General features: G+C 39.3%; 1 protein-coding gene across 2 annotated transcripts in view; it reads left to right on the forward strand.

Annotated features, from left to right (window-relative positions):
* The first annotated feature begins 5,957 nt into the window (after positions 1 to 5,957).
* The window catches only part of ptpn9a (protein tyrosine phosphatase non-receptor type 9a), a 29,340-nt gene continuing 8,081 nt past the window's right edge, over positions 5,958 to 27,216 (forward strand). Inside the window, exons 1-6 of one of the 2 annotated variants that reach the window (XM_037767327.1) lie at positions 5,958 to 6,010; positions 8,268 to 8,505; positions 17,549 to 17,692; positions 22,569 to 22,658; positions 24,142 to 24,266; positions 25,063 to 25,168. In XM_037767327.1, coding sequence (XP_037623255.1) covers positions 8,473 to 8,505; positions 17,549 to 17,692; positions 22,569 to 22,658; positions 24,142 to 24,266; positions 25,063 to 25,168 — 498 coding nt within the window. In that variant the 5' untranslated portion in view covers positions 5,958 to 6,010; positions 8,268 to 8,472. Of the gene's footprint in view, positions 6,011 to 7,611; positions 8,506 to 17,548; positions 17,693 to 22,568; positions 22,659 to 24,141; positions 24,267 to 25,062; positions 25,169 to 27,216 lie in introns of those variants that run through there. The other variant, XM_037767326.1, reaches the window with a different exon arrangement.

The following is a 27,216-nucleotide window of genomic DNA, read 5'->3' on the forward strand; positions in this document are numbered from 1 at the left end:
CTGAGAGAGAACACCTCAGATCATCGCCTCAGGTTATCAGATCTGGGCTGTGAAATGGTTTGTCTTAGGAAGGGAGGCAACCTGATGTTCTTCCTTTTTGTTGTCCTGTTTTTAGTGAGAATAGTTTTGTAGTAAAGTTGTTTGTGGTTTCAACTGAAAGTGCAATTTGTGTCCACCTATAATATACTATATACTGTATATATCTATATGCGAATGATTAGTAATATGACTTTAAAGGTAGGTGAGGTCGTTATGGTAACTTTAAAGGAACTATCTGTGATGGCACTTTGAAGATGAATTCACAAAGCGCGATGCTTGTCCTTTTAGAGTTCAGAGTTTTATTGCAATAAATAAGGATCACATTTGCAAATGCGAAGAGAGAGATTATGAATGAAGTTCAGGTTAGGATACTTATACCTTGGCAGGTGTCCGGAGTGTCTTTTTCTGTCTCTGTCTGTTGGGAATTAATAGTTGAAGGCTTAACTTCATGACTATGCTTCTGACAACACTGGCTGTGAATCAGAAGGTGAATTCCACAGCTTTCCCGACTTCACCTCTGACAGCATCGGCTAGGAAGCTGAAGGCCGGATTCCAGGCATCCCCTCAGGATGAATTGTAATCACTTTAGTGATCCTTTAACTTTTATCTAGTACCATCATCACATTATAAACAGACAATCCCTTCCCTTACACCTCAACTGTACTTTTATTTAAAGGTACAGTGTGTAGGCTTTGGTGGCATCTAGTGGTGTGATTGCAGATTGCAACCAACTGAGGTCCCCTCCGCTCACTCCTCCCTTTCCAAGACTGCATTAACGTGAGCCGCCGAGTGCAAAACCGTGGTAACGCTGTTCACCTCGCTCAGAGGCCATCCTTACCATAATAATACTACTTTAGGAGAAACGGAAGTCAGACGGCGGCTGGCGGTACCACGGTTTTACACTCTGCGGCTCACGTTATCGCAGTTTCACAAGCGTGTCGGAGAACTACGGTGGCCTTCAGGTAACCTAAAAACGCGAAAGGCTCTCTCTAGAGCCAGTGTTTGGTTTGTCCATTCTGGGCTACTGTAGAAACATGGCGGAGCAACATGGCGGACTCATTCTAAGCTAACGAAAACACGATTCTTAAATTCAGGTGATTATACACTAATGAAAACATAGTTATTAATATTATATTCAATTTCTGAGCCACTAGCTGGGCTGTAAACTCTAAATCTAAATTCATGGCATTTTAATATACTTTTTGGGGCTCAGTTCGTCATTTGGAGATAAGTTTTGTGACCCAATTACAGATAACAAGACATACAATTAAGAATACACTTCTATCAAGGGAATGTCAAAGTTTAAGCTGGTTAAACAGTGAAGCATTTTGTGTTTGACCCTTAGAATCAGAGTCATGCATCTTTCTAGAAACATTAACTTAAATGTCGAATCAAATTGTAGAGTTATCTTGCAGTTTCACTAGACAGGCATGCACCACAGCTAAAAGACATGCTGTGTCTTGTGTTCGTGCCACTACTCACTTCTTCTACACTGGAAAAAAAAAAAAAAATCTTGTTTTCTCCCTTTCTTGCTCTTGCGATGGTATCACTATTGCTCTCACCACCTACACGGAACATCAACAGGTGAAAATAACACGTTCACCACTCGTTTGTGGGGGATTGTTGTAACTTATTCTGGGAAACGTAGGACTGACTGAAGTAGAGGAAGGTGCACAATGCTGCTGAAGGAAACTCAGTAAACCACAATTACAATATGTGATCACGCGATAACTCCTGGAAAGCATCAAACATCTCCGACTGATCTGAACAGTAATAGTTGATAACTATATGGTATTTATTTAATTGCTTTGCATTTAAATGTCGACAATAAGAAAGAGCATATAGGTTATAACAGTGTTGATGTGGTTTGTGATGAATCAGATTTGAAGTAGTAGATATTCCTTTGGAAGCACAATATGACGTGGTTTTATAATCTTCCATAGTTTCATTGCATCTGTGGTCAAAATGTGTGGAAATACAAATTTCTGCGAAAAGGATTTGACTCCTCCAGACTTATAGTATTTGAGAACAAGATGTATTAACAAATGCATTTCATCGAGTACAGTCGGATGTTTTTTCTTTCACATTCAGTCACCACTAAACCGAGAGGCTTGTCAAAGAGAGCAGAGTCAGGCATGTGGTTACTGCAAGATGTCAGCTATTAGTCAGCAGCACCGATCACTTTCCAGGAACTGAGCACCTGCCGGTCCACAGTTACACTTTTCAGAGCACGCTCAGTCCCCCACACGTACATGTACACACACACACACACACACACACACACACACGCACACATATAGTGTTGGTTACTGTAAGCCTCTCTGATCTCTATGAAAACCCTGTCGCAAGCCATCTAAAGAGGCCGATTTGTGTTTCTTCTGAAACTCTCCAGCACCTGTAGCTGTATGATGTTTAGCCTATGTGGTTGGTGAAAATATTCTTGGCTTTAATGTCTGAAAAAAATGAAGTAAGATGCAGGTAAAAAATGAAACCACTGTCATAGCTGCAGCAAGTTAACGGCAACAAAGACTGGAAACGGCGAAACAGCTAACATGGCAACAACATGGCCACCTATACCACTACCTCTAAAGCTTATAAATTAACATTATATTAACATATCTTGTTTGTTTATTCTGTAACCAAAGTAAAATCTCTATAACCATAATCTGTTTTTTATTCATTAGTGAGCTTTAGAGGTGCCTGTTGTCAGATTTTTGTTACTCTCAGACAGAGCCAGGCTAGCTGTTTCCCCCTGATTCCAGTCTTTGTGCTAAGCTAAGCTATCCAGCTATAGCTTTAGGCTACATTTAAAAGTGCAGACACAAGAGTTGTATTGATCTTCTCATCTAACTCTTGGCAAGGAAGCAAATAATATTATCTGTAAATAATATCTTCCTTAATGCAGGTTTAAAGCCTTCTTCACGCTGCCACAATATATTTTTGTGTCTTTTGTGTAAGACAAATGTAAACTTCTTTATTCTAAAAATCCTCAGCATCAACCTTCACCATGTCGGTCAGTAATGTGTGTGTAACTGTGGGATGTAAATTCCTCTTCATTAAATGAACAGTGTGTAGCATTTCAGGGGATTTATTAGCAGAAATAGAATATGATATTCAAAACTATTTGTTTTCATGAGTGAATAATCAGCAGAAACTAAGAATCGTTTTGTTTTCATTAGCTTAGAATGAGTCCTTCATATCTACATAGGGAGCGGGTCCTCTTCACGGAGTCCACCATGTTGCTCCACCATGTTTCTACAGTAGCCCAGAATGGACAAATCAAGAGAGAGCCTTTCACGTTTTTACATGACCTGAAAGCCATCGTAGTTCTCAGACGCGCTTGTGAAACTGCGGTAAGGTGAGCCGCAGAGTGCAAATTGATAATCATCTGTGCCGTCTGACTTCCATTGCTCCTAAAGTAGTGTTATTGTGGTAAGGATGGCCTCTGAGCGAGGCAAATGGTGTTACTATGGTTTTGCACTCTGCAGCTATTGCAGTCTTGGAAAGGGAGGAGTGAGCGGAGGGGTGGCCTACTCGGTTGCAATCTGCAACCACACCACTAGATGCCTCCTAATCCTACACACTGTACCTTTAAGAGGCATTAAAACTTGCAAATTCTTATACACAATACCCTCCACAATGTTTTGCTCAGTACATTTGTGATTCTTCATAAAAAACAAGTTAAATGGGATTTCCATGTAGCCTTTGCATAAATAGTCACTTTAAACTTATAATGTGATGCCTGGAGTGGCATCCACACACTATACATCATCTTGGAGTAGCCTGATTTGCTTGGACTATGAATAACTTTATCTCCCTCTCCAGCTTTTGCATCTCTTGCATGTTTGATGCATTCAAAGACGTTTTGTTTGTTGTCAGGGTTGACATGACGTGGGCAGTGCTAAGGCTTTACCAATCACATTTTCCCAAATGACATGATGTCAGCTAGTTTGACAGGAAGTCTATTGTTGTCCGCTCCCTTTTCCCTTCAGTTTGCAAGCCAGACTTTCTCACGCCTTATTATTTACAGTTCGCCTATTGTGGGATCTCTTTTTTTTTTGTGGAAAGAAAATATAAACAGCATGTGAATGTACCTATAACTTCCGACCTTTTCTTACCAAAACACTTGAAGTCAGAGAAATGAATCACCAAACTCAAAAGGCTTTTCCTTCTTTAACTATAACACAATATCTATGATGCGAAGGTTAACACAGTATTGAGAAATCTTCTCACACACACTCTCTCCCTGTTTTGCATCAGATACTTTTACAACCTCATTAAAAACACATCAAGGTATGAATGAAAGGCCATCAATAGTCTTGCAGGAAGTGCAATCTCCTGACTGCACTTGGACTAACTTCCCTGCTGAAATATATAGCAGATAATATTATATAATATTCTATGGAGACCTGCAGTGTGTTTGTGGGTCATATTACAAAGACTTTATTGTACGGTTGGGTATTTTCTGTTTCCTATGATGTCATGCTATTCCTGTAAAGTGTACTGGATTATAATGTAGCCTGGGGGATGAATGAGTCGAGAGTTTCACTAATTAAATTGCTATTCTTGCAACCAACTATCGCGGAAGGGCCCGCTCCTATTATTAGTTATTTCCTCTCACTTTCTTTCATGCATTAGTGATGTGCAGTGATAGTTTGAAGAGTGCTGTTGTGATGTAGCTGTATACCTAATGCATAGAAGTGCACAGTATATCTTAAATATAGACTACAGTGGCTGATAAGCAATATATCAAAGATCCCTTCCTGACACATTTTAAGACATAAAATGCATTTGTCTAATATTTTTTTTCACACAAATAAATTCTTAAAAGCATGCTTAACCCATTCTCCCTCATTGAAAAGGAAACAGTCTGTGAATATGCAAATATTTTTAGTTTCCAAAAATGTAACTGCTATTTTCCTAAAAAGTCCTGTCTCATATGTGCGCTGGAGTTGCATATTTGACCACAATTGGCGGTCAAAATTTGCAATTATGTCACAAAATCATGCTTGTAAATGCACTTCTTAAACTGAGACTTACTCTAGCCTACACAATCATCCATATCCACGTACGTATATCCATTCAGTATTTATTTCTTTGCACTATTTGTATAGTTTACAACTTACTTTTATTTGTATTTAATTGTTAGTCGTTGGTGCTTTTTATATATATACTGTATTTAGATCATATTTATAGTATATATAGACCTATTCTTTCACTACTTGTGTACATAACAGTTCTGTCCATTCTTTACCTTTAGCCTATTTGTCCAGCTTTGTTGTCCTTGTCCTTAGCTGTTATTTCTATTTCTGTGTAAGTGCATCAACAAAGATGCAAAGAAAAAACGGAGTCATGTATGTGCACACATAGGCTACGTAGCCAATACAGAATGATGTAAATGGTATAAATAAATATTAATATAAATATATATATAATATATAATATATAATATAAATATATAATATAAATATATATATATTATATATATATTATATATATATAAATATATATATAATATAAATATATATATTTATATATATTATATATATACTGTATATATATGTATTTATATATATATATATATATATATATATAAATGGTGTCCCTTCAAATATGAAGCCAGTTAGCTTAGCTTAGCATAAAGACTGGAAACAGGGGAAATCATATCCTGATTTTGTTCAAATATAAAATCCACCTACCAGAAACTCTAAAACTCACTTATTAACATTATATTTCGCTTTTATAATGTGTGGAAAACATGAATTAAAACTGCAATTCTCTTTTACAGGTGGTTATGTGCCTTACAACAGTATTCCTTGGCTGAGAGCAGTGACTTCCTGTCTCACTGGTTGCCATGGCAAGTTGCTCAGAGTTCTTTGGAAATAGTTAATAGTTTTCTAGAAGGGAACCCGCCAGTTGGGGAAACTCTCGCGAGATGTATACGTTTAGGCCTTGACCTCGAATAGCTAAGGTTAGGATAGGTCGTCGGGCAGCTAGTCTCGCGATATCTCAGATCAGATTTCGCAGTTTGCGGGTTACCTTCTAGACATGACCGAAACAGTTCACTACATAACCGCCTAAAATATATAAATAACGTAAGCGAATTGTTGTTTTTACACTTGGATTTTATTACACATATATAACATATTTTTGCCTTTGGAAAGAGTCAGGCTAACTGTTTCCTGTCATGCTAAGCTAATTGACTGCTGCTAGCTGTAGCTAACAGTTAGCTTCATAGTTAGCTAACTAGCTACCTTACATCTAGCTAGTTAGCTAACTGTTAGCTAGTTAGCTAACTGTTAGCTTCATATTTAGCTAACTAGCTACCTTACATCTAGCTAGTTAGCTAACAGTTAGCTAGTTAGCTAACTGTTAGCTAGTTAGCTAACTGTTAGCTTCATATTTAACTAATAGTTAGCTAGCTAATAGTTAACTATAGTAATGTAGCTAGGTTAGCTAACAGTTGTATCTCTTCTCATCTAGCTAACTTTTGGCAAGAAAGCGTCAAACTTGTGCTTAAAGGTCAGACTAAACTCTGCACATGAAGTTACATTATACATTAATTGTTGTTTTAACATATTGGATTTATTACACATATATAACATTTTAACTTTTTGCCATTGGAAAAAGTCAGTTAGCTGTTTCCTGTCATGCTAAGCTAATTAGCTGCTGCTAGCTGTAGCTAATAGTTAGCTTCATATTTAGCTAGTTAGCTAGATGTAGCTAATGTAGTTAGCTAACTGTTGTATCTCTTCTCATCTAACTAACTTTTGGCAAGAAAGCGTCAAACGTGTGCTTAAAGGTCAGACTAAACTCTGCACATTAAAGTTACATTATGCATCTTTAGTGACAGACAAACACATTTTAAGAAGGGCTTTATGTTACAGTACAACACGTGTCCGTTATAGATGTAAAGTTAGTTTCCTGACATGCTAAGCTAACTAGCTGCTGCTAGCTGTAGCTAATAGTTAGCTTCATATTTAGCTAGCTAACTAGATGTAAGCTAATGTAGCTAGCTAACTATTAGCTAGCTACTTTACATCTAGTTTGGGAAACTTCTCTCAAAAGGGCATTGTTTATGGATTTAAATAACAAAGATGACTTTCTGGTGAATAACATTCTCATTTTTGGAACATTTTATTTGCACAAATCCAAGTATATGAAAATGAAACCTATAAGTTTAATGTGTTTCATTCTGAGTTTCTTTCTTACACAAAAATGCATTTAAACTTCTTAGAATAACAGAAGAATATGAATTACAGGTATACAGCCCATAGCCCTTAATTTAATTTATTATTATTTTCATGTATAATTTTACATATTTTATTTTTTATTTTTCTGTATGCACCTTGTCCTTTTACTTGAATGCAATGATCTATGAGCCATGTTGTTTGTAAATTTGAATTTGTTTAATAAAATAAAAAAATAAAAAATAAAAACATTACATCTAGTTAGCTTCATATTTAGCTAGCTAACTAGCTGTAATGTAAATAGATTATCTAACAGTTGTATCTCTTCTCATCTAACTTACCAACTCTTGGCAAGAAAAAGCGTCAAACTTGTGTTTAAATCTAAGACTCTGCACAGGAAGTTAAATTATGCATCTTCAGTGACAGTCAAACACATTTTAAGAAGGACTTTATGTTATAGTACAATAAGTGTCCGTTATTGATGCACATAGTTTAGTATCATGTAGCTAACTATGTCAGTAAGTCTTCCTCGGTTCCTCCTCCGGATGCAAGCTGACACTCAAAATGGTGATTTTCCTGTTTGGTTTCCTATTTTTATGAATGAAGGCGGAGGAGGAGGAGGAGGAGGAGGAGGAGGAGGAGGAGGTCGTGTGAGCTTTTAGTCTGTTCTGGTCTGAACCACCAGGGGGGGGTGGGTAGAGCAACATGCAGAAAGAACAGCAGAGAGAACAGCCTACAATCTCTCCCCCTGTTCAGGTCTCCTCTCACAACATAAAGGCGACGTTCACGGCTTAAAAACTTGCAATTCATGGCATGGAGGAGTCATTGGGCAGCTGCAGCCCTCTGATCAGAGCACGGTAGATCATGCTCTGAAACATCATCGAGCCGAAGCAAAAGCCTCGTCTATAGCTGCTCGAGTTGTCCTCCTTTTCTCTCTTCTCTGTCCTCTTTTTCTCGGTGAAATCCGACACAACATCAGCGTGTTTTGTATCTAGTTATTGGGGCTGATTATCCTGCTTGTTTTTGCAGTTAAAACAGTGTCAAGAGAGAAGAAAGCATTCAGACTGCAGCGATTCAGATGCCTTCAACTTTGAGCTTGAGGGACAACCCCTAAACTAAACCCCCGTTTTCTACACGAGGAGGACAGACACACAGACATCTCTCCGTCTCCGTCTTCTTCCACTTCATATGAGAAGAAGAAGGACACGTCTCGGTGAAAAGGTGATCAAGAGACGGAGGCACCATGGCAGCTACTTTGTCTGCGGAGGAAGAACAGGTAGGCCCTGAATAATCTTTATGCTTTACACTTCTTCCTTTTCTCTGTGTCTAAATGTCCCAGCCTCCTCGGCCCTGTAATACCTGGAGCTATTCTGTGTTGCGCACCGCAGCGAGTCTGGAGACGGACGCTGGTTCAGTGCGCAATGGATATTTGTTGCGAAATATGTCTCCTGAAATGCGGAGCGGAAATATTGTATCGATTTTCTGGCGCTTTATTGCTCTCGTTGCATCACTGTCAGTTTCCTCTCTGAGCTGCTGAGCTCAAGTGTTATTGCGAAACAGGCCGAGCTATCGCCTTTATCCTTTATCAGCCTCCACAGATTGTAAGAACATTCATTCTCTGCTGCTTTTAAAGTTGTTCATTCGTGGGTACAGACCGTGATATTACACCAGGATGGGGGGAGAGTTGGAAACGCTGTCTGGTTCCACATTTGGCTCATTCAGGAATGTAGCCTATACAGTAGAAACTTGGTTTATATACTGTCATGCTAAGTAATGTATGGCTTAGAAAAAAACAGGGTACACACATTCACTCATGTAGTTCAATTTCAAGGATAGGAAATGCACTTTTTTTATATATATTCTTTTGTCTTATCAAGAGTTTTATCCAACTTATTATAAAGTGAAATGTTTAAGTTAGCCCTAAAAAGATATAAACTTAGTTTTGACACGTTTCCCTTTTGTGACATCCCTGCATATAAAGATATTGGTGATAAAATATGTAGATTTTATATTGTTTTGTCAAGTCATCATCACTAAGCTCTCAAAGTTGATATAAGACAACATCAAATATTGACATTTTAAGGAGCTATAACTGTCTTATCAAAGCCTAAAGGAGTTTCATCCAACTTACTATACTGTGAAATGTTTGTTAGCCTAAAAAAGCTGTTCAATTAGTTTTGACAAGTTTCCCCTTTGTTACATCCCTGCATATAAAGATTTTGGTAACTGAAAGTGGCAAAAATATGAAGATTTTACACTATTTTTGTCAAGTCATCACATCACTTAGCTCTCAAAGTTGAAATGTATTAATGTGGTTTTAAAAAAACTTGGGGAAACTGACACATTCACTCATGTAGTCCAATTTCAAGCATAGGAAATGCACTTTTTTAATGTATATTTTTTTGTCTTATTAAAGCCTAAAGGAGTTTCATCCAACTTACTATAATGTGAAATGTTTATATTAGCCTAAAAAGCTGTTAACTTTGCCTAAAAAACTTAGTTTTGACAAGTTTCCCTTTGTTACATCCCGGCATATAAAGATTTTGGTTACTGAAAGTGGCAGAAATATGTAGATTTTATACTATTTTGTCAAGTCATCATCACTTAGCTCTCAAAGTTATTATAAGAAAACAGAAAATATTGACTTTTAAGGAGCTATAACTAGGGAATGTTTTGTTTTGTTTTGTTAAAATAAATAGTTGCAGATGAACCGGTTTATGTCCATCAATTAGATGGACAATCGTTTCAGACTTAGCATGATTTAACATACTTTTTTGGATTAAAAAAACAAATTAGTTGAACCTGGATTGCTGCTAAACTCATATTTATTAGTGTACTCTAGTCTAAATACAAAAAGTTTAGTTGGTACACATAGCTAGAAGCAAAGCAGTCAAATAAAACAGTCCTGCACTAAATCCTACCTTCATGAAGGTTATAATTGTTGTAGCCTGTCAACTTTATGGTCATTTTGGAGGCTGTTTAATTGTATTGTGTTATACTGAGACTAAGAGGGGTCTCTAATATTTTGTCCACCTCTTTTATATCAATGAGGGTAGACCTTTTAAAGTTGTATCACCTCTCTTAAACATTATAACCTTCATGATTTATTGCAGGACTGTTGTATCAGACTGCATTAGTTTCAGTTAGGTGTACCTAATAAACTGGCATCTGAGTGTAAATCATAGCATTTATCTTGGTTTGTAGTTTAAATATGACCAATCAAAGCTATAGTGGCATAAACGGTACCAAACCATAAGAAATCCAACAACTAATAGACTGTACTTGCTGTTTTTTGTACATTGTTCATTTTGCTCTCAAAGAAAGGTTACTGTGAGGGGAATAAGAATCAGTTTGCAGTATCTACATTTTGAATCTATGTATGATTTTTTTCGAGTCTTCTTCTTCTTTGGTGCTTCAGTCATGCGCGTGCCTTCCCTTCCCGCTGACTCCTCTCATCATCTGGCCAGCAGAAAGCCTTATCTGGCTACTCCATTTCCTGTGTGAGCCAGGGCCCCCGCTAGGGTACCGGACGCCCTCATTACATCCACAGCCTTGTGGGGGGTGTTATGGTAGAGTGTGTGTGTGTGTGCGTGTGTGTGTGTGTTGCAGGGTGGCTCTCTCGGGAGCGTACACGCCGGGTGTAGTGGAACTTCATTCTAAAGGCAGCTGTTAAAAGCATTTCCACTAGACTCGGGGGAAGGGGGGAGTTTATGAGTTACAGAGTGTGTTTGTGTGTGTCTATCATGTGCTTTAGAGAAAATGTGTGTGTTGTTGTGTGCCTGTGTGTTTGTTGTGTGTGTGTGTGTGGAGTCTACTCCCAGGAAGCAGTGGAGTGAGAGAAATTGGGGAATAGGGAGAGAGTGACGTCATTGACTTCCTGTTTTGGTATTGACTCGTGCCAAATGGGACTCACTGAAGTGAAGCGAAGCCGCTTGGCAACAGCAGCCCTACATTTGTAAATAGGTTAGCATGGCATCTGTAATCAGATAGAAAGACTATGTCAAGGGCAGCCATGAATCCTTTTAAAATGGCATTAAAAAAAGAAGAAGTGCATTAGCCCTGTCTGTAGGATCAAGGTGTCATCATGACGCTGCAGTAACCCCCCCCCCCCCACTACTTTCCATAATAACCCTTCAATAGAGTTTCTTCCTGCTGAGACATTAATACAGTCACCATGTACAGCATGACTCCTCCTGGCTGGAATGTGAATACAATAGACAGTATGTCAATACTGAGGCATTAATGACCCATTCCTGTAACAAAGGATCATGAAAAAACAATTTTAAAAAATCCTGCCAGTAAGCCAGCATGTACAATACCATTGCCCTGGCACTGATGCATCCTAATGAAATGGAGCTATTAATACAAATTATTTACACCTGTATGTATTTAACAACAAAAATGTACAACCTGAGGATGGTCTTTAGAGTTTTATTAGTGGTTGGCTACGTGAATAAATTGATCTATCACAGTTAAGGTAACTACTAAATCATTATAAACTAAATTAGTTGAATATTAATCATGATCAGGATTTTGGCTTCCCACAATTAAATGAACTTGATCGATTGCGATATTGACATTTAAAATGCGTGGTACGCTAATTGAAAACTCAGCTGCATATCAAATCAAGTGCTTCCTAAACTAACAGCCTTACAGCCTGTACATTAGCAGGAATGTGGCACAACATGGACGTAAAAGCAGTGCTCTGTGTTTATTGAAATGTGACATGTGGCAATACAAATATTTTGTCTCTAAAGTCAATGACTAATCATGATAAATAATCGTAATGTCAATATTAATTAAAAAAAGTAATCGTGATTATCATTTTGGCCATAAATCGTGCAGCCCTAATTTTTCCGATTCATGTGTTTTGGGTTTCGACTAGAACATGTTTACATGCTTTAATATTCAAAAAACACTTTATTTTTCTCATACTGTCTGAATATACCTGTATTCATCCTCTGTCTGAAACGCTCTGTTTTAGTGCCTGTCTCTTTAAGACCCCCCTCCTAAAAAAGCACCTTTGCAAATGAACTTCTCAAGCCGTGGGCGGTAAATGAACCTGCATGTGACATAGGAAGGGGAGCCAAAATCTGAATAGTTTGTTGAATCACATGTTTTCTGATCAAGGCAGCCCACAAAAACTGACTGGGTTGTCTTATTTCACAGTTTGTGGGTTGGTAGGAACTCCAGATACCCAAATGTATGAGCACAAGCAGTATAAAAGTGAGTTTTTTTGTGATATGTCACGTTTAAATATTTGATCAATCATGTAGAGCTAACACAACTAGTCAAATGTGCTGAAAAATCACTGGTTCCAGCATATCAAATTATGTATAATTGCTGGTTTTCATAGTTTTTTGTGATAGTTCACTGAATACACAGTATGTGGGTTGTGTACTATTGGTCAGAGACAAACAAGTAATCTGCAGACTTCTTAGTGTCTATTATCATTTAGGGAGTAGTGAATGAGGGAGAGATTTTGGACACAGCCGCCGTCTCCCTGTGGCAGTTATTTTTCTCTGATGTCATAGTTATCTGGGTCAGGGTCTCCAACCTTTTTGGACCCGTGGACTTGTTTTTAGGGCTGTTTGGCGAAGAACCAAATACAACTTTATCCACTAACTCCCAGCACAACATGTTCCTACCACAGTGAACCCAATCAATTAGTTATCGACAGTCATTGTCAACACCACCAATGAACAGCTCTTGACAACAAATTGAATTCTGTAATGTCGGCTGTTTATTGTTTAAAATGTCTCACTCGGCTTAAACCGAGGACATAAAGACAGCTGAACCAGTGAATACAGAAAATATAAAGACTTTTGATCAGATACAGACTAATTCTGTTCCGACCTCTCGGTCTGTTTAGCTTCATGTCAGGCAGTTTAAGCCAGAATTAAGTGTTTCAAGAACTTAAAGGAAAATATCTCTTGCCATATCAGAACTGGAGCAAGTCAAGCAAATATTTATGCATCCTCCAGGAATTGACTAAGTCACTCCTCCGCAGCGAGTCTTCCAGTGGTGTGCTATCATGAAAACAAACTGGTTCATCCTCAAATTCCACTCTGGCGGATATGGCCCCTAGTGCAGAAAAACCAAACAAGACTGGCTTCTCCAGGAACAGAGGGTCACTGCCTGGAGTTGGCAGGCTCTCCTTAAAAGGCTAGGAGAGAAAGAGCAGCTGTCAGACCACTGAAATCTTGGAAACCCGAGTGTACCTGACAGCAATCTGACAGGAAGTTGTCTTTGGCCAACACCAAAGGATTACCGCTTGACTGTGCAACAACAAAGAGCAGACGGCCCACATTAGATGGAACTAGTGGACTTTGTTTTAAAGGACACTACCACAAAATTTGATTATTCGCCTGGTAAAGTTCAATTTTTAAAAAAAAATTTTATGACCATAAACAACTCTGAAATAGTGACAAAGATTGAATCCAGATCATTAATATAGCAGCAAACAACTATGTGCTAAAAGATATAGAAGAGTAATGTCCACCTGAGCAGAGAATGAAGTTACTCTCCCTCTGTGTGTTGTAATCCAAGCTTCTCCATTCTTTGTGGACATAGTGCATGCTTTTTAGTGCATGTGAGCATGCCCCACTGGCTAGCTCACGGCCGCCGATCTGCACTGCTCTCATATGGCGATTACAGCTGATTACAGCTGACCACCCACCCTCCGGTACCCCCCCGGGTTAACACTGTTAGCTCTGTCAGCAGTGTTGCTGTTGTTTACACTGTTAGCGCTGTTAGCACAGTTAGCTGCGAGCCGCCGGCTCAGCTGTTGCTATGTTGAGAGCCATGCGGAGGCAATAGAAATGCTACCAATCTTGTATTTAGCACCTTTAACCTTTTCACCAACTATATTTTCTGAAGCAGCTCCAGATTTGATGTCTTGTTGACATCATATTTTAGTCTTATTGCAGTTTTCTCTGTCAATAATTAGCAATTATAAGCCAAATCATTGCTACATGCAGTATCTTCCCTCGTCAGTCTTTTTCTATTTGTCTTGTTTACCAAGTCGACAGAGCTTTGCACCAGTCCAGCTTGAGCCAAACCCACTTTTAAAGGGCAGAAGATTAAAGTCAGGAAGTCAGCTACTGTCGTCAATTGTCTGAAGCCCTGAGTCATCTTCTTCTTTTATTTCCACCAGATCAGTGGCACCAACTAATTGCACACCCACTAAACCCCATAGATATTGAACAAATTATATTTAATAAAAAGGAGAGATGTTTAAATGCATTTTGTGAAACACGTCTTCACTTCTCTATAGTCTTTAGCACTTGTATGATAACATGTGGTCATTATGTTCAAAGATGGTCTCTGGCGAGGGATGTGGACAACCTCATTGATCTTTCTCTGGCCGTCCTCTGACTCCTGGTCAGTGGCGTTGACCCTTTCAAAGTTGATGCTCTGACTGGTTTTGGTCTGGTGTTCACAGATGGATGGTGTCACAACACTCCATTCGCTGAAAAAGACCATGAGATTTGTTTGGAAGCATTTCCACACATGCTATTCCCAAAAGTCAAAAATGAACTCAAAGATAGTATTGTTGTACTGGACTGAAAAGAGACGCTTGCTAACACAATAAAGTATTTGTAGACTTTTCTAATTTAAACTATTCTGTCATAGGAATGCACCCAGGTTTCCCAGTAAAATGTGGACCGTAAATTGTAGTTCATAGTTCAGTTGTGAGGACTGAAATATTTACTAGTCAAGTTATGTTTAAATTGTAAATCTTTTATGCCAATATGTTGTAGAATCAGCTCGAAATGACCAGAGATCCATTCTCTACTGCGCTGAAAAGCTCAGGATTCAGAATAACACCCCTCCCCATGAGAATCGGATATGAAACGACCTCAGGCCTGTCAGGTGCAATCATCCCTCATCCCTTGCATGTTAAGGCATCTGAACAGAGCAGAAGCTGCAGGCCCTCCTGTCTGTGAAAGCACTGGCTTTCCTGAGGGGAGACAGTGGCATCCTGTCTCGAGGCTCAGTGCTCGTCAGTGATCGTTTTGTATTCCTGAAGAGCCGCGGACTCCCAGAACTTGACTTCCTGTCTCCCATGCATGCCCCACCGCCGCTGCGCCTCACCAGAGAAGCGGTACCCTGTGTTTAAAGTGTGAGCTTTCATTGCCTCCTGTGTCGCCTTTTGACGATTCACTGGGTGCTGACTCGCTAACTCTGCGGGTGCTTTGGGTGGTGGTGGGGGTGGGTTCCTGAGGGAGTGTATATAATAAGAGCAGAGGAGGACAGGAAGCTCCTGAAAGACTGCTACATGGCTAAATGCATAAGTTATTTGCAAGATGGGTGGAAGGCCTCTGGGGTAAACACATTTTCCAAATTACAAGTGCAGTATCTGATATGAATTTACTGGTTGTTTTTAAGATTTGAACCAGTGTCTGAATATTGTGTTTGATTGAAAGAAGTGTTCAAAACAAACACATTTTGTAAGATAGCAAACCTTTCTCCAATTAAGTGTCATTACTTAAAGGTGCTAAATGCAAGAATGGGAGCATTTCTATTGCCTCCGCACGGCTCTCAACATGGCAAAAGTTGAGCGGGCGGCTTGCAGCTCCCGTTGGTTGGGATGGTGTTATCAGCTTTAACCGCCGTATGAGAGCAATGCAGAGCGGCGGCCGTGAGCTAGCCAGTGGAGCACGCTCACGGGTACGAACATGAACTAAAAGCACGCGCAGTGGCCCAGATATATCAACAAAGCACGGAGAAGCTCTTATTATAACACACACAGAGGGAGAGTGACTTCATTCTGTGCTCAGGTAGACATTACTCCTCTAACTCTTTACATAATAAATAGTTGTTTGATGCTATATTCATGCTCTGGATATAGTATAGAACACCTTTTTAAAGCAGCTGTTTTCAGTGGACAAGCTCTAAAAACCCAGTGTACGCTACCTCGACAGCACCAAATGGCAGACTGACACAGTTAGCAATCAGCTGGCAAACATAGAGGGACATTTAGTGGCTAAAGAGCCAGATATGGTGAGTTATTGGAGACCAAAACAGAGCCAAAAGAAGACTGGACTTATATTCACTAGGTGGCCAGAAACAGACTCCAAATGAATGCTAATGTTGTTCCGTATCTGTTGGATATGTATTAGGCAACTGTTTGTTAACACTTTTTTTTTTTTTTTTTTTTTTTTATCAATTTACAAGATGATGTGTCAGTTAAGTTTCCACTGGCCCCAAGTGGCCAGAAAAGCAGGTTTAATACACACACATTTTGATTTTGTGAATACCTGTTGCAATGCCTAATGTGAAACTAAATAGTAAAGAACAAACACTCAGTTGTCTGTTTTTTTTTAATTTACAATGGGGGTCTAATTAGTGCCACGTAATCACCAGTAATCCATCATAACGTCAGTCGGCATTTTTAGCTCTTTTCCACTCGGCTCTTGTGACGTTCTTTCCTGTGGCTGCAGCCAGATTTCACAAGAAACTAATTAGCATCTTCATCTTGAAACATGTTAGATGCACATGTGTAAGCTTTACCATCACAGAGTTTGATGGCCAATTAGGCTAATCATCTTCTTCCTGGTGAGGAGGAAGCGAAAAACCTTTTAATTTCATTGCCGTCAGTGTCGTCCGTTCACCAAACATCAATTTGTTTATAACTGAATCCTGCTTTATTAGTTGATATCTCAGCACTCAACAGCAACTGCATGTGACTGGCTTTACTGCCCAAGTACTATTAAAAGTCTGAGTGCGTTGCCCTGTCATTATTGCAGCTTCATCATAAACACCAGTTCAGCAAGATTCCAGCTTCTTCCCCTCTCATTCTCTTGCACTCACTTTATAAAAAATCTAACCTGGAAGTTTTCTTTTACTTAACACAATTCCCTGTTCATCGCCATGCTTCTGTTTATATACATCACTCGTCAGTTTTACTTGTTCTTTTTAGCTCAACCATGGACTGGACTTTTTTTTTTTTTCGTGCCTTCATGCCTTTCACAAAGTGCCAACGCTTTCCCCAAGATAGCTGTGGTTAACACGCGAGATGAAATAGCAAAACTGAGTAACTTGTGTAAAACCAATCGTTTTGGTTGGCTGCACAAATTACAGTTCACACATTTAATTTTGTACCTCCCTGCGTATATTCATTCTGTAAACACACCCGCAGTGAGCAGACTATACAACACCAGCATATGAAACACTATCATAGACGTCTTACCAGGCCTGTAGATTGCACTTCCTGTGAGGATGTATCAAGTTTAAAGCCCAGTTTCACTTCCTGTCTGTTTGACCCTTCGATTACGGGAGTACAGAGTTTGTGACCACATGTGTGTCTGTTTTAGGCTACCAGGCAGTTTCTGGAGGAAATCAACAAGTGGACCAGTCAGCATGGAGTGTCGCCGCTGTCCAGGGAATTGGCCGTCAAGTTCCTCATGGCTCGCAAGTTTGACGTCCTCCGAGCCATTGAGCTATTCCACAGCTACAGGGTAAGAAGACACGAGAGAATCATTTATATTAAAAGTAATTTGCAGTTGTGACGTAGCACTCTCTGGTAGCCATATTGGAAGTCCTCATCTCTTAAACAGTGGCTATCTAAATACAACTTGTCTGTCTAAATACATTTAAGATGAACAAGTTGATTAAGTTTTAATGCCTCTGAAATATTGGGCATTGTTTTAAAATTCTCAGGGCTGTCAATCGATTGAGATATTTAATCGCGATTAATCGCATGATTGTGTATAGTTAATCGGGATCAATCGCAAATTAATCACACTTTTTTTTATCTGTTCTAAATGTACCTTAAAGGGAGGTTTGTCATGTATTTAATAATCTTATCAACATGGGAGTGGGCAAATATGCTTGCTTTATGCAAATGTATGTATTTATTTATTATTGGAAATCAATTAACAACACAAACAATGGCAAATATTGTCTTGAAACCCTCACAGGTACTGCATTTAACATGAAAAATATGCTCAAATCACAACATGGCAAACTGCAGCCCAACAGGCAACAACAGCTGTCAGTGTGTCAGTGTGCTGACTTGACTATGACTTTCCCCAAACTGCATGTGATTATCATAAAGTGGGCATGTCTGTAAAGGGGAGACTCGTGGGTACCCATAGAACCCCTTTTTTCATTCACATATCTTGAGGTCAGAGGTCAAGGGACCCCTTTTGAAAATGGCAATGCCAGTTTTTCCTTGCCAAAACGTTTGAAGCGGTATTTAGCCTCCTTCGCGACAAGCCAGTATCACATGGTTGGTACCAATGGATTCCTTAGGTTTTTGTAGTTTCCTATTATGCCGGAATCTTCATTGTAGCATTAGAGTCAAATTGAGCCCGCTACAACCTCAAAAAGCTTAAGTTGTGTTAATGCGTTATTATCGTGTTAACTTTGACAGCCCTAAAACTTCGTATTGATTTCCACCAAGTTGGCACTGGAATATGGCGCTTTCATGAAGACAATTCAAATTACCTGGTAAATTCAGCTACTCGTAAGGGCTGGGTATCGTTTGAAACCGTACCATTTTGCACAATCGTAACAATTCAATAACTGAGATTAGGCACTAATATCAAAACAATATTTTTTTTCCGGCACCTTGATTTGGGATATATAAACATTTAAACCTTTTTTCATTTAATACATTGTGCCAAACTACTCGGGGGATCAATGTTAAATACAGAACTTTTCCTGCATACAAGACTCCAAATATCAGGAAATATCTGATCAAAGAATAAGTAAACAAGCCTAATCAGTCAACTTAAAGTACTTTTCAACACTTGGTGTTACCAACTCATTTTGGTTGTTCTCTTCCAGTATTAATCTTTGATACTCAGCCCGGTCATACTAAAGTTATGAATGTTACATTACCAGAAAAGAGATGTCTCATCATCACTCTACACCGTGCAAACATGACAGACTATGACCTTTTGTCTCTTTCTCGGCTCAGCTCAAGGTCGTGGGTGAAGGGAAACCTTGGTGGCAGTGATGCTCATGGCTTCTGTCAACAGGTTTAACCAAAGTCAACAAAAACCCAAAGCTGCTTACTTTAACATTGATGGCCATTTGGAAAGCTGTAACAGAGCCAGAAGAGGCAAATGTCTTTATGTGAAGACATTTTTTAGATGAGCTGACTCATCTCAAGCAATAACTCAGGTTGTTTCCAGTTTTCGGAAACCTAAATTTAGAGACATATCTATCTCATAAACCTAAACACTTTTTCTCTTTGAACATTATCGAGAAAACTACACCCACATTGGAACAATCTTATCGCATTATACTGAATATTATCTCCATTATTTCCACAGAACCATTTGAATTATATTAACCTCTTGGACGATTATGACACGGCTGCAAAATCTGTAAGAAGTGGCTGCTGACACATAACTGCTACTACCTTTGTGATTATTTCCGATGGAAAGAAATAGCTGATGACATGTTGCAAAGGACAGTATAAAAGTTTTAAAAGGCCTTTTTAAGACAAAGGGTAGCAGTCAAACAACACAGAGATAGAGGTTGACCCAGAGGTAGAAAGGTGGAGGTCATAAACAGCATCTTCACCTCACTCACAGCACAGTAACATGAGGCCTTTTTTCATTGAACAAATGTCTTAATAAGACCTAGTAGTAGCCAAGCAAGAGATCGCCTAAACAGATGCACCAAAAACCTGGTGCCAGGCACGCACACACACTCGTACTGAATTATACTCCGGGGGGATATTTCAAGACGCAGCATGCAGGCTTATTCAGCTTTCCAGAGAGCTTTGAGCTTATCACGAAATAAGTATTGTCATCAGCAAAGCTCATTGGTTGATACAGCTGAGGTTGTGTGTTATGAGGTTAGACTAAATGAGGAACATAAAGTTTTACAGGGAAGGGTGTGTTGGGCCTGCACACTAAACACAATGGTAGAGTTGAGTATTTCTAGCGTTTGCAAGATAAGTGAAATAAAAGAGCTGGAAGGTGGTTTCTCTGTACATTAGGTTGTTTATTTTTGGATCTTTTGGATCTTTTTTTTTTAAGCGTTAGAGGCGAACAACAGCTGTGCAACTCTATTAAACATTGCTAACCTTTTTGTTTCCTGTTTGTTTGGCATGCTGTATATCTATAAGTGTCTGCTATAAGGGACGTTGAGAGGCCACCTGACTGTGTGCCACCGAGTAGCAGAGAAAAGATGTCTCTTCACTACATATCACTGAAATAGCAGTTGGTGACCTTGGTGATATTATTACCATCAAACCGGAAAAATGATGATCAAGATGAAACCTCCAGGGCAGCGCCAGTGGATCAGACTGCAGGTCTCATTTACTTTATGATCTGAAAATAACATCTAGATAATAACGTAATCAAGGCCTCCTCCTCCGAGCCACGTAATAACTACCAGGGAGTCGAGGATAATGTCTCATTTTGTCCCTAAATGGTCTATACCGCTGTAAATTTCATTCCGGACAAATTTGAACAAGCAAAATGGGGTTTATCTGCTCAAATCTGCTCCGGTTTATCCGCTGCAGTAAACGGAAAGTTCACAGACGTCTCTAATGACCTGAATAGCTTTGAGACGTGGCAGGATTTTACCACCTACCTTTTTAGTAACGTCGCTTCAATCACCAAGTTGGGTTCTTATTTCTGCAGTGAATAGTTGGCCTGCATAAACGCGGCTCATTTATGAATGCCTTGACTGTGACTTTGAGAAGGATTAGTCTCCCCTGCCACGCCACAGTTCATTTAACTGGGTTTAATGCTGCGTCAGCACCAGGACAGAGGCTGGGGACAAGTAATTTGTCAGAACAAACTGAGGGGGAAAGTTTCCAGTGAAGTGTTTGTTTGGTCGTTGGGGGACGTACAAACAGGCCGAGCTGGCATTCAAACTGAGACGGTTGGTCGTGCGAGTAGGGCCTGGCATGAGACGCCAGTGTTTTTGTGTTGTATTATCTATTCTAACTGCTGCATGAGTAGTTTCAGCTAAGACCTGCTGTATTTTAATGAATCATAGCACTTAGATAAACCATTAAGTGCCATTAAGTTTTTTTTTCTTGTCATCATAGTCAGGTTGCCAGTATTCCAGGAAGTAACCACACCCAACCAAAAGATAGTCCAGCTCATAACACCTCTACGTGTCATTTTTACACTCTGGACTTTGTACGGCGCAGACAAAAGTGTTGATTAATGACCTTTTAGAGGTGCTGGTAGGTGGATTTCCTTGGTCCCAGGTCATTTTAACATGTCATAGTCAAACATTTTCTTTTGTTTCAGTGTCATCAATCATATTCTAAGGGGTCGTAAGAAGGGTTGCAGGAGATTTTATTGTGGTCGCCAAATAAATTAGCGGAATTTCTTCCGTCGTCTTTTAAGATTTATATCTGCAGTACACCTTTGAGCCACATGAGGAAGGGATGCATGTATTCGGTCTCATTTATGAAGTGTTTAACATGTGTATATGTTTTCAATAACACATGCATATAACAAAGTTGTGATTTATCAAACATATATCTCTTCAAGATGGTTGGGTTAACCTATTCAAGGTAAGATGATGCGGAAATGGCAGTAAAAAATAATCAGGAACGTTCATTTACGCACCAATTTGCTCGTCTCACGATTTATAGATATAAGGCCCGTTATGAATTAGGACACAATGGTTTGTCATTTTTAAAAAGTGGGTCCCCGGAAAAAAAGTTTGGGAAACGCTGTTATAGATATTAAGTCTCAATCTCTGTTATCATGTACACGTCTTATAGAAACGCATTATGTCTGTCTGCGGAGCTTACATTACTGAGAACATTGGTTGCTGGAACGTTGGTCTTTCTTTCATATTCGTCTCCCATTACCAATAACACATAATTGATTAAAAAAAGAATCTTAAAAGAACAAGGAATAAGTGAGCTGCAGTAAGTGCTAAATCAATAGAGGCAGTTTCCATCATGTCTCCTCGATCAAGTGGAAAAGCCTCAATGAAAACCAAACTAAAATCAGTGCTAGTGAAATTGTGGGGACATTATTTTGGGTTTGACAACTTCTCCTTCAGGAAGGTTAGGTTCATCCTATATTTGTCACTGAAGTTTATTCGTATACCTCTTAATCATAGTTAAGGGCCCACATTATTTAAAAGGAAAAAAAAAAGGTAAATACAACAGTAAATGGAAAAGACACCTCCCATGCTTGGAAGAATGAGTTCAAGAAACTCCCACACAACCTCCTTAGGGGTGGAAAAAAGGAGTGGAAACCTTGCAGAGAGGGATCCTCCTGGCAGGAAAGCCAGGCGGGTAATTCTCCATTGTTCACAGAGAGGAATTCACCTCAAAGTGACGGCCTGTTATGGTTACTGCGTGGCCTGACTTCACCTGCTGTGATCTGTTTTCTTCAGGAAACACGTCTTAAAGAAGGAATCGTCAGACTTCAGCCTCAGGAAGAACCTCTGCGCTCGGAGCTGCTCAGTGGAAAGTTCACCGTGTTGGTAAGAGTGTCCTTTAAATCTCCTCTACAGTTGGCATCCTTTAAATGGAAAAATCCAGTCCAATGTCATATTACAGAACAATTCAAGGATAAGGCAGCCGATATATATGAAGAGATCAAAACCAACACTGAGTTAATCCTACTGACAAGTATTGTCTGTATATCCAAAGCCTGATATAGCTTATTCCTCTATCCCATAGACCTCCATTGTTGCCCAAAAACTATTAGAAACGTGAACAATAAGACAGATTGTTGCACTGTTGCACGTTCTTTCATTATTATGATAAATGTAGGGTTGTCCACGACCAAAGAATTTCTTATTCGACTAACACTTTTAAATTGTCGACTTATAGATTAGTTGATTTAATCGACGGATCTGAAACTGTCTTTCTGCACAAAGAATCACACAAAAGCACCACTTCAAAACTTCCAAATTGCGAATGTAATGACAAGAAAAGTTTAGGGTGCAAATTCTGAAAGCAGGTTCTCATACCGAGGAACTTGTGGTCCTTTTGGGGTGCAAGTTATTGACTGATGTAGCGGGTGGATTTCCTGTGCCAGATAAATTTAGCCTTTTGTCAGCCAAATCACAACTATAAAGATGCCCCCCTTCCACCACACACACACACACACACACACACACACACACACACACACACTCACACACACTCCTGCGTTTCCCTCCTTCCTTCCCCGTTGACGTGCCACAGTGGCATTGATGCTGCACATCCTCTTGTCTGACGTCGGAGGTCTCCAGCCTCGGCAGCAGGCTTCATATCCTGCCTGAGGTATTTTTAGCCCCCATGCCCGATAACGCAGGCTTATTTGCTTACAAAGGACGGCTCCTTTGGTCAGCAGCCTTCATTCATTCAGTGAAGAACCTCCGGCTCTCTTGACACCAGCCGCCTCAACACTGATCAGGCTTGACATGAAAAATATGTCCCGTCTCCCTCTCAGGATGGAAAAAAGAGCTGTAAGACCTGCAGCATCATTATTGACAAGAACGGTTTCTCCTGTTGAATTGTTGACAGCCCTTTTTTTGGCAGCCTGCCAGTAACCAGCATATGAACTTAAGTGCCCCCCTGTGGTCGTTGTTCATTCTCCATTTTTTTGCTGTCTTCCATTCAGCTGCCTTGTTGTCACACTTTAAACCAGCCCCATTTCCATTCAGTCCACTGGTAACATTTCCTTCACAGACATCATAATTCACGTGTCTAATGAGAAATCCAATGGTAGTTATTGGAGATGCAGAAAAATGAGGAAAAGTAACACATTCAGTATGCAAAGAAAATACTTAGTCTCTGGTTTTTATTGAAAATCTTGAGCTCAGATTTAGCCATCTTGCTTAAGAGAACAGAGGGATGCATGGATGGTAATTAATCCAGTGCTAATACTGTCAACAATTAGAGTTGGTAGTGAACAGGGGGCTAATTTATCACACTAGGTCGAATGCTGATATAACCTGTTAGTTTTGTGTATTCCAGAGTGTACGGGATCCTTCGGGGGCCTCCATTGCCTTGTACACGGCCAAACTTCATCACCCGAACAAGACAGGCAACCATGTGGTGCTTCAGGCCCTCTTCTACCTCCTGGATCGGGCCGTGGAAAGGTGAGAAGGACTGTAGGTTTTAGGTAGATACCCTGAATATAAGTCTTCTTTTAAAGTATTAGTGAAAAGTTATCTGATCAACACTCGGCATCCGTTTTCCCCTAGAGTAATGTGTCCTGCTTTAGCCCTGGAATCTGGTGCAGGATTTTTTTCTTAAACTAGAAACCTTACCAAATATAATATCACCTAATTTATTTCCAAGTGGGTTAGTTTTCCTTGAGGGAATCCTGAACATGTAATTTGACTATTAAAAGACAGCTTTCTCTGTGTTTCATGGTAACTCTACTGTTTTGAAGTTCTAAGTGTTATGTCTAGAGCTGCAACGATTAATCGATTATTTGTCAACTATTAAATTAATCGCCAACTATTTTGATAATCAATTAATTGGTTTGAGTAATTTTTTGAGAAAAAAGTCTAAATTCTCTGATTCCAGCTTCTTAAATGTGACTATTTTCTGGTTTCTTTCCTCCTCTATGACAGTAAACTGAATATCTTTGAGTTGTGGACAAAACAAGACATTTGAGGACGTCATTTTTTTGGCTTTGGGGAACACTGATCGACGTTTTTCACCATTTTCTGACATTTTATAGACCAAACAACTAATTGAGAAAATAATCTACAGATTAATTGACAATGAAAATAATTGTTAGTTTCAGTCTTAGTTATGTCAGTATGCTGTCTTTCTGCTGTGTTGGAAAAAAACTTGCATTTGCCTGTATAAATTGGTTATTACCTGACCGGTTTGTTAAGATATCCAGAACATTAACAGAGAAGTCTTAACTGTGTTTGCCCACAGCTTTGAGACCCAGAGGAATGGCTTGGTGTTCATCTACGACATGGCGGGCTCCAACTACACAAACTTTGAGCTGGACCTGAGCAAGAAGATCCTCAACCTGCTCAAGGTTTGGCTTACAGCGCTGCATTTAACACATTCACATTAAATGTTTTTATACATGTGCAGTCGATGCCAAACAAAGAGAAATATCTGAGAAAATGGGATGCATGACCCTGAGAAATAGTGCTATTGTAAACACTCCTACATATATTGAAAGGAGGTAGGTTGAATTATCTGCCATTTCCAGAGGAAGTTAATACATAACTGTAGAGCTATGTCCTTCATCCCGTGAAGAAGTAGATTGATTAAAACCGGGTTGATGTCTTCATGGAATTTAGTGCCCATCCAAAGGGCAAAATGAACGGCTCACCGACTGGGTTGACAAGCTTAAGAATTATTTAATCCATACACCGCGGCTGTGTAATACTCAGATGTAGGCATACTTGCAGGTACCTTGCCAAAATAAGCACCACTGATTTGTGCTTTAAGGATCTAGTAGTGTCTCATCTGGAGTCAATAACGCAGACACTTATGTGGCCACATCAGCAGCAACAGCATGTATTTTGTGCCCACATATTGATCTTAACATTGACTGCAGCTGTGCTAATCAAATTCAGTTAATATATACAGTAGAACCACAATCTTAAAGTGAGAGGATGAGCTTTTGTGATTACACTATCCAAGTCGTGTTTTGAGGATAAAGTACTTTATTTTAAAGACAAAACAAACTAGCACGATTGTCTAAATCAATGATTCTCAAAGAGGGGTCCAGGGACCCCCAGAGAAATAATTTGCTATAAATTATTAAACTGTGCTGTATCACTAAAAAGTATATATCTACAGATGGGAACCATTTGCGCCAATAAAACAAGCATATTGTGTCCATCACTACCACCCACATTAGCTTTGGGCCAATAAACTGATATGATTGTGACACATCACGTCAATCAGTCACTTCACTCAGAGCGCAACTAACCCTTCCTGCTGCTGCTTAGCTTAAGCTTATTCGCTAGCTAGCTGGTGAGCATGGAGAAGTATTTGAGTCAGTCCACATCATCAAGTGACGCTAAGACCAAACCAGCTAAATTGAGAAAATATGACGACAGTTATATCGAGCGACAGCGACGGGAGACTAAAATGTGTCTTCAGGTGCTAGCCAATGAAACCGGCCAAGCTAAAGTGACATTTGATTATATCGGGGCAAAACAAAGTGGTATTAACTTGATTTAAATGAAAATGTGTTTCTGTTTATCACTATCAAACAGGTCTGAAGTATTTAGGTTGAAAAGTTTTAGAATACAAATAGTTCCAATGTCATCTAAGAGTACAAATGGTAGTAAGCATTATGCTTATAATGGTGTTATGATTATGAGGGGTTTGTCTCAAAAGGTTTGAGAACCCCTGGTCCAAATGATGACTTCATTTTCATAATCCGATTTATTTATTCTGTACTTACACAGAATAGAAATAACAGCTAGGAACAATAATGACCAACAATAAAATAAGAATACAATAATAATAATAATATAAAATGTCTATATACAAGTCAAGTGTTGTAGAAGTTGCAAACACTGTATGTACAGTGAGTAGGATTTATAGGATTTATATTGGCAGTGACAGATGATATGTACATATTACAAAACAATTGCATTAAAGACTGTAAATTATCTATAGCAGCAGCAGCAGATATTTGGGTGAGTGAGGCCCCACAGAGATATACCTTTAATGCATGACTGTACAATAAGTTAAAACCCTTCTCCTCATTTCTCCAGGTCCGCTCCTCTTAACGTTCTCACTCACGTTCATTATTCATTCATCCATCTTCTTACAACAACATCAACCCTGTTGTGCTCCCTCTATAGGCTGTTGACCCAACACTCATTCATTATCTGCTACATTGTTAGTGTGTAGTTTCACATTTGGACCTCCATTTCCTGGCTAATGTCCCTTTTCCCCTGATTTTGTATGTAAGTTGCTCCATTTCCTTTACTTATTCTACTCGTTCCCTCCACTTCTCTGTTGTGGGACTCCATTTCAAAAGCATATTTTTTTGTTATAAGTTTGAGAGCAGTTATCTTTGATATTCTAATTAGGTACTCCTCCTCGGCTTCCAAC

Source organism: Sebastes umbrosus, chromosome 4 (assembly GCF_015220745.1).
Source record: "Sebastes umbrosus isolate fSebUmb1 chromosome 4, fSebUmb1.pri, whole genome shotgun sequence".
Taxonomy (NCBI): domain Eukaryota; kingdom Metazoa; phylum Chordata; class Actinopteri; order Perciformes; family Sebastidae; genus Sebastes; species Sebastes umbrosus.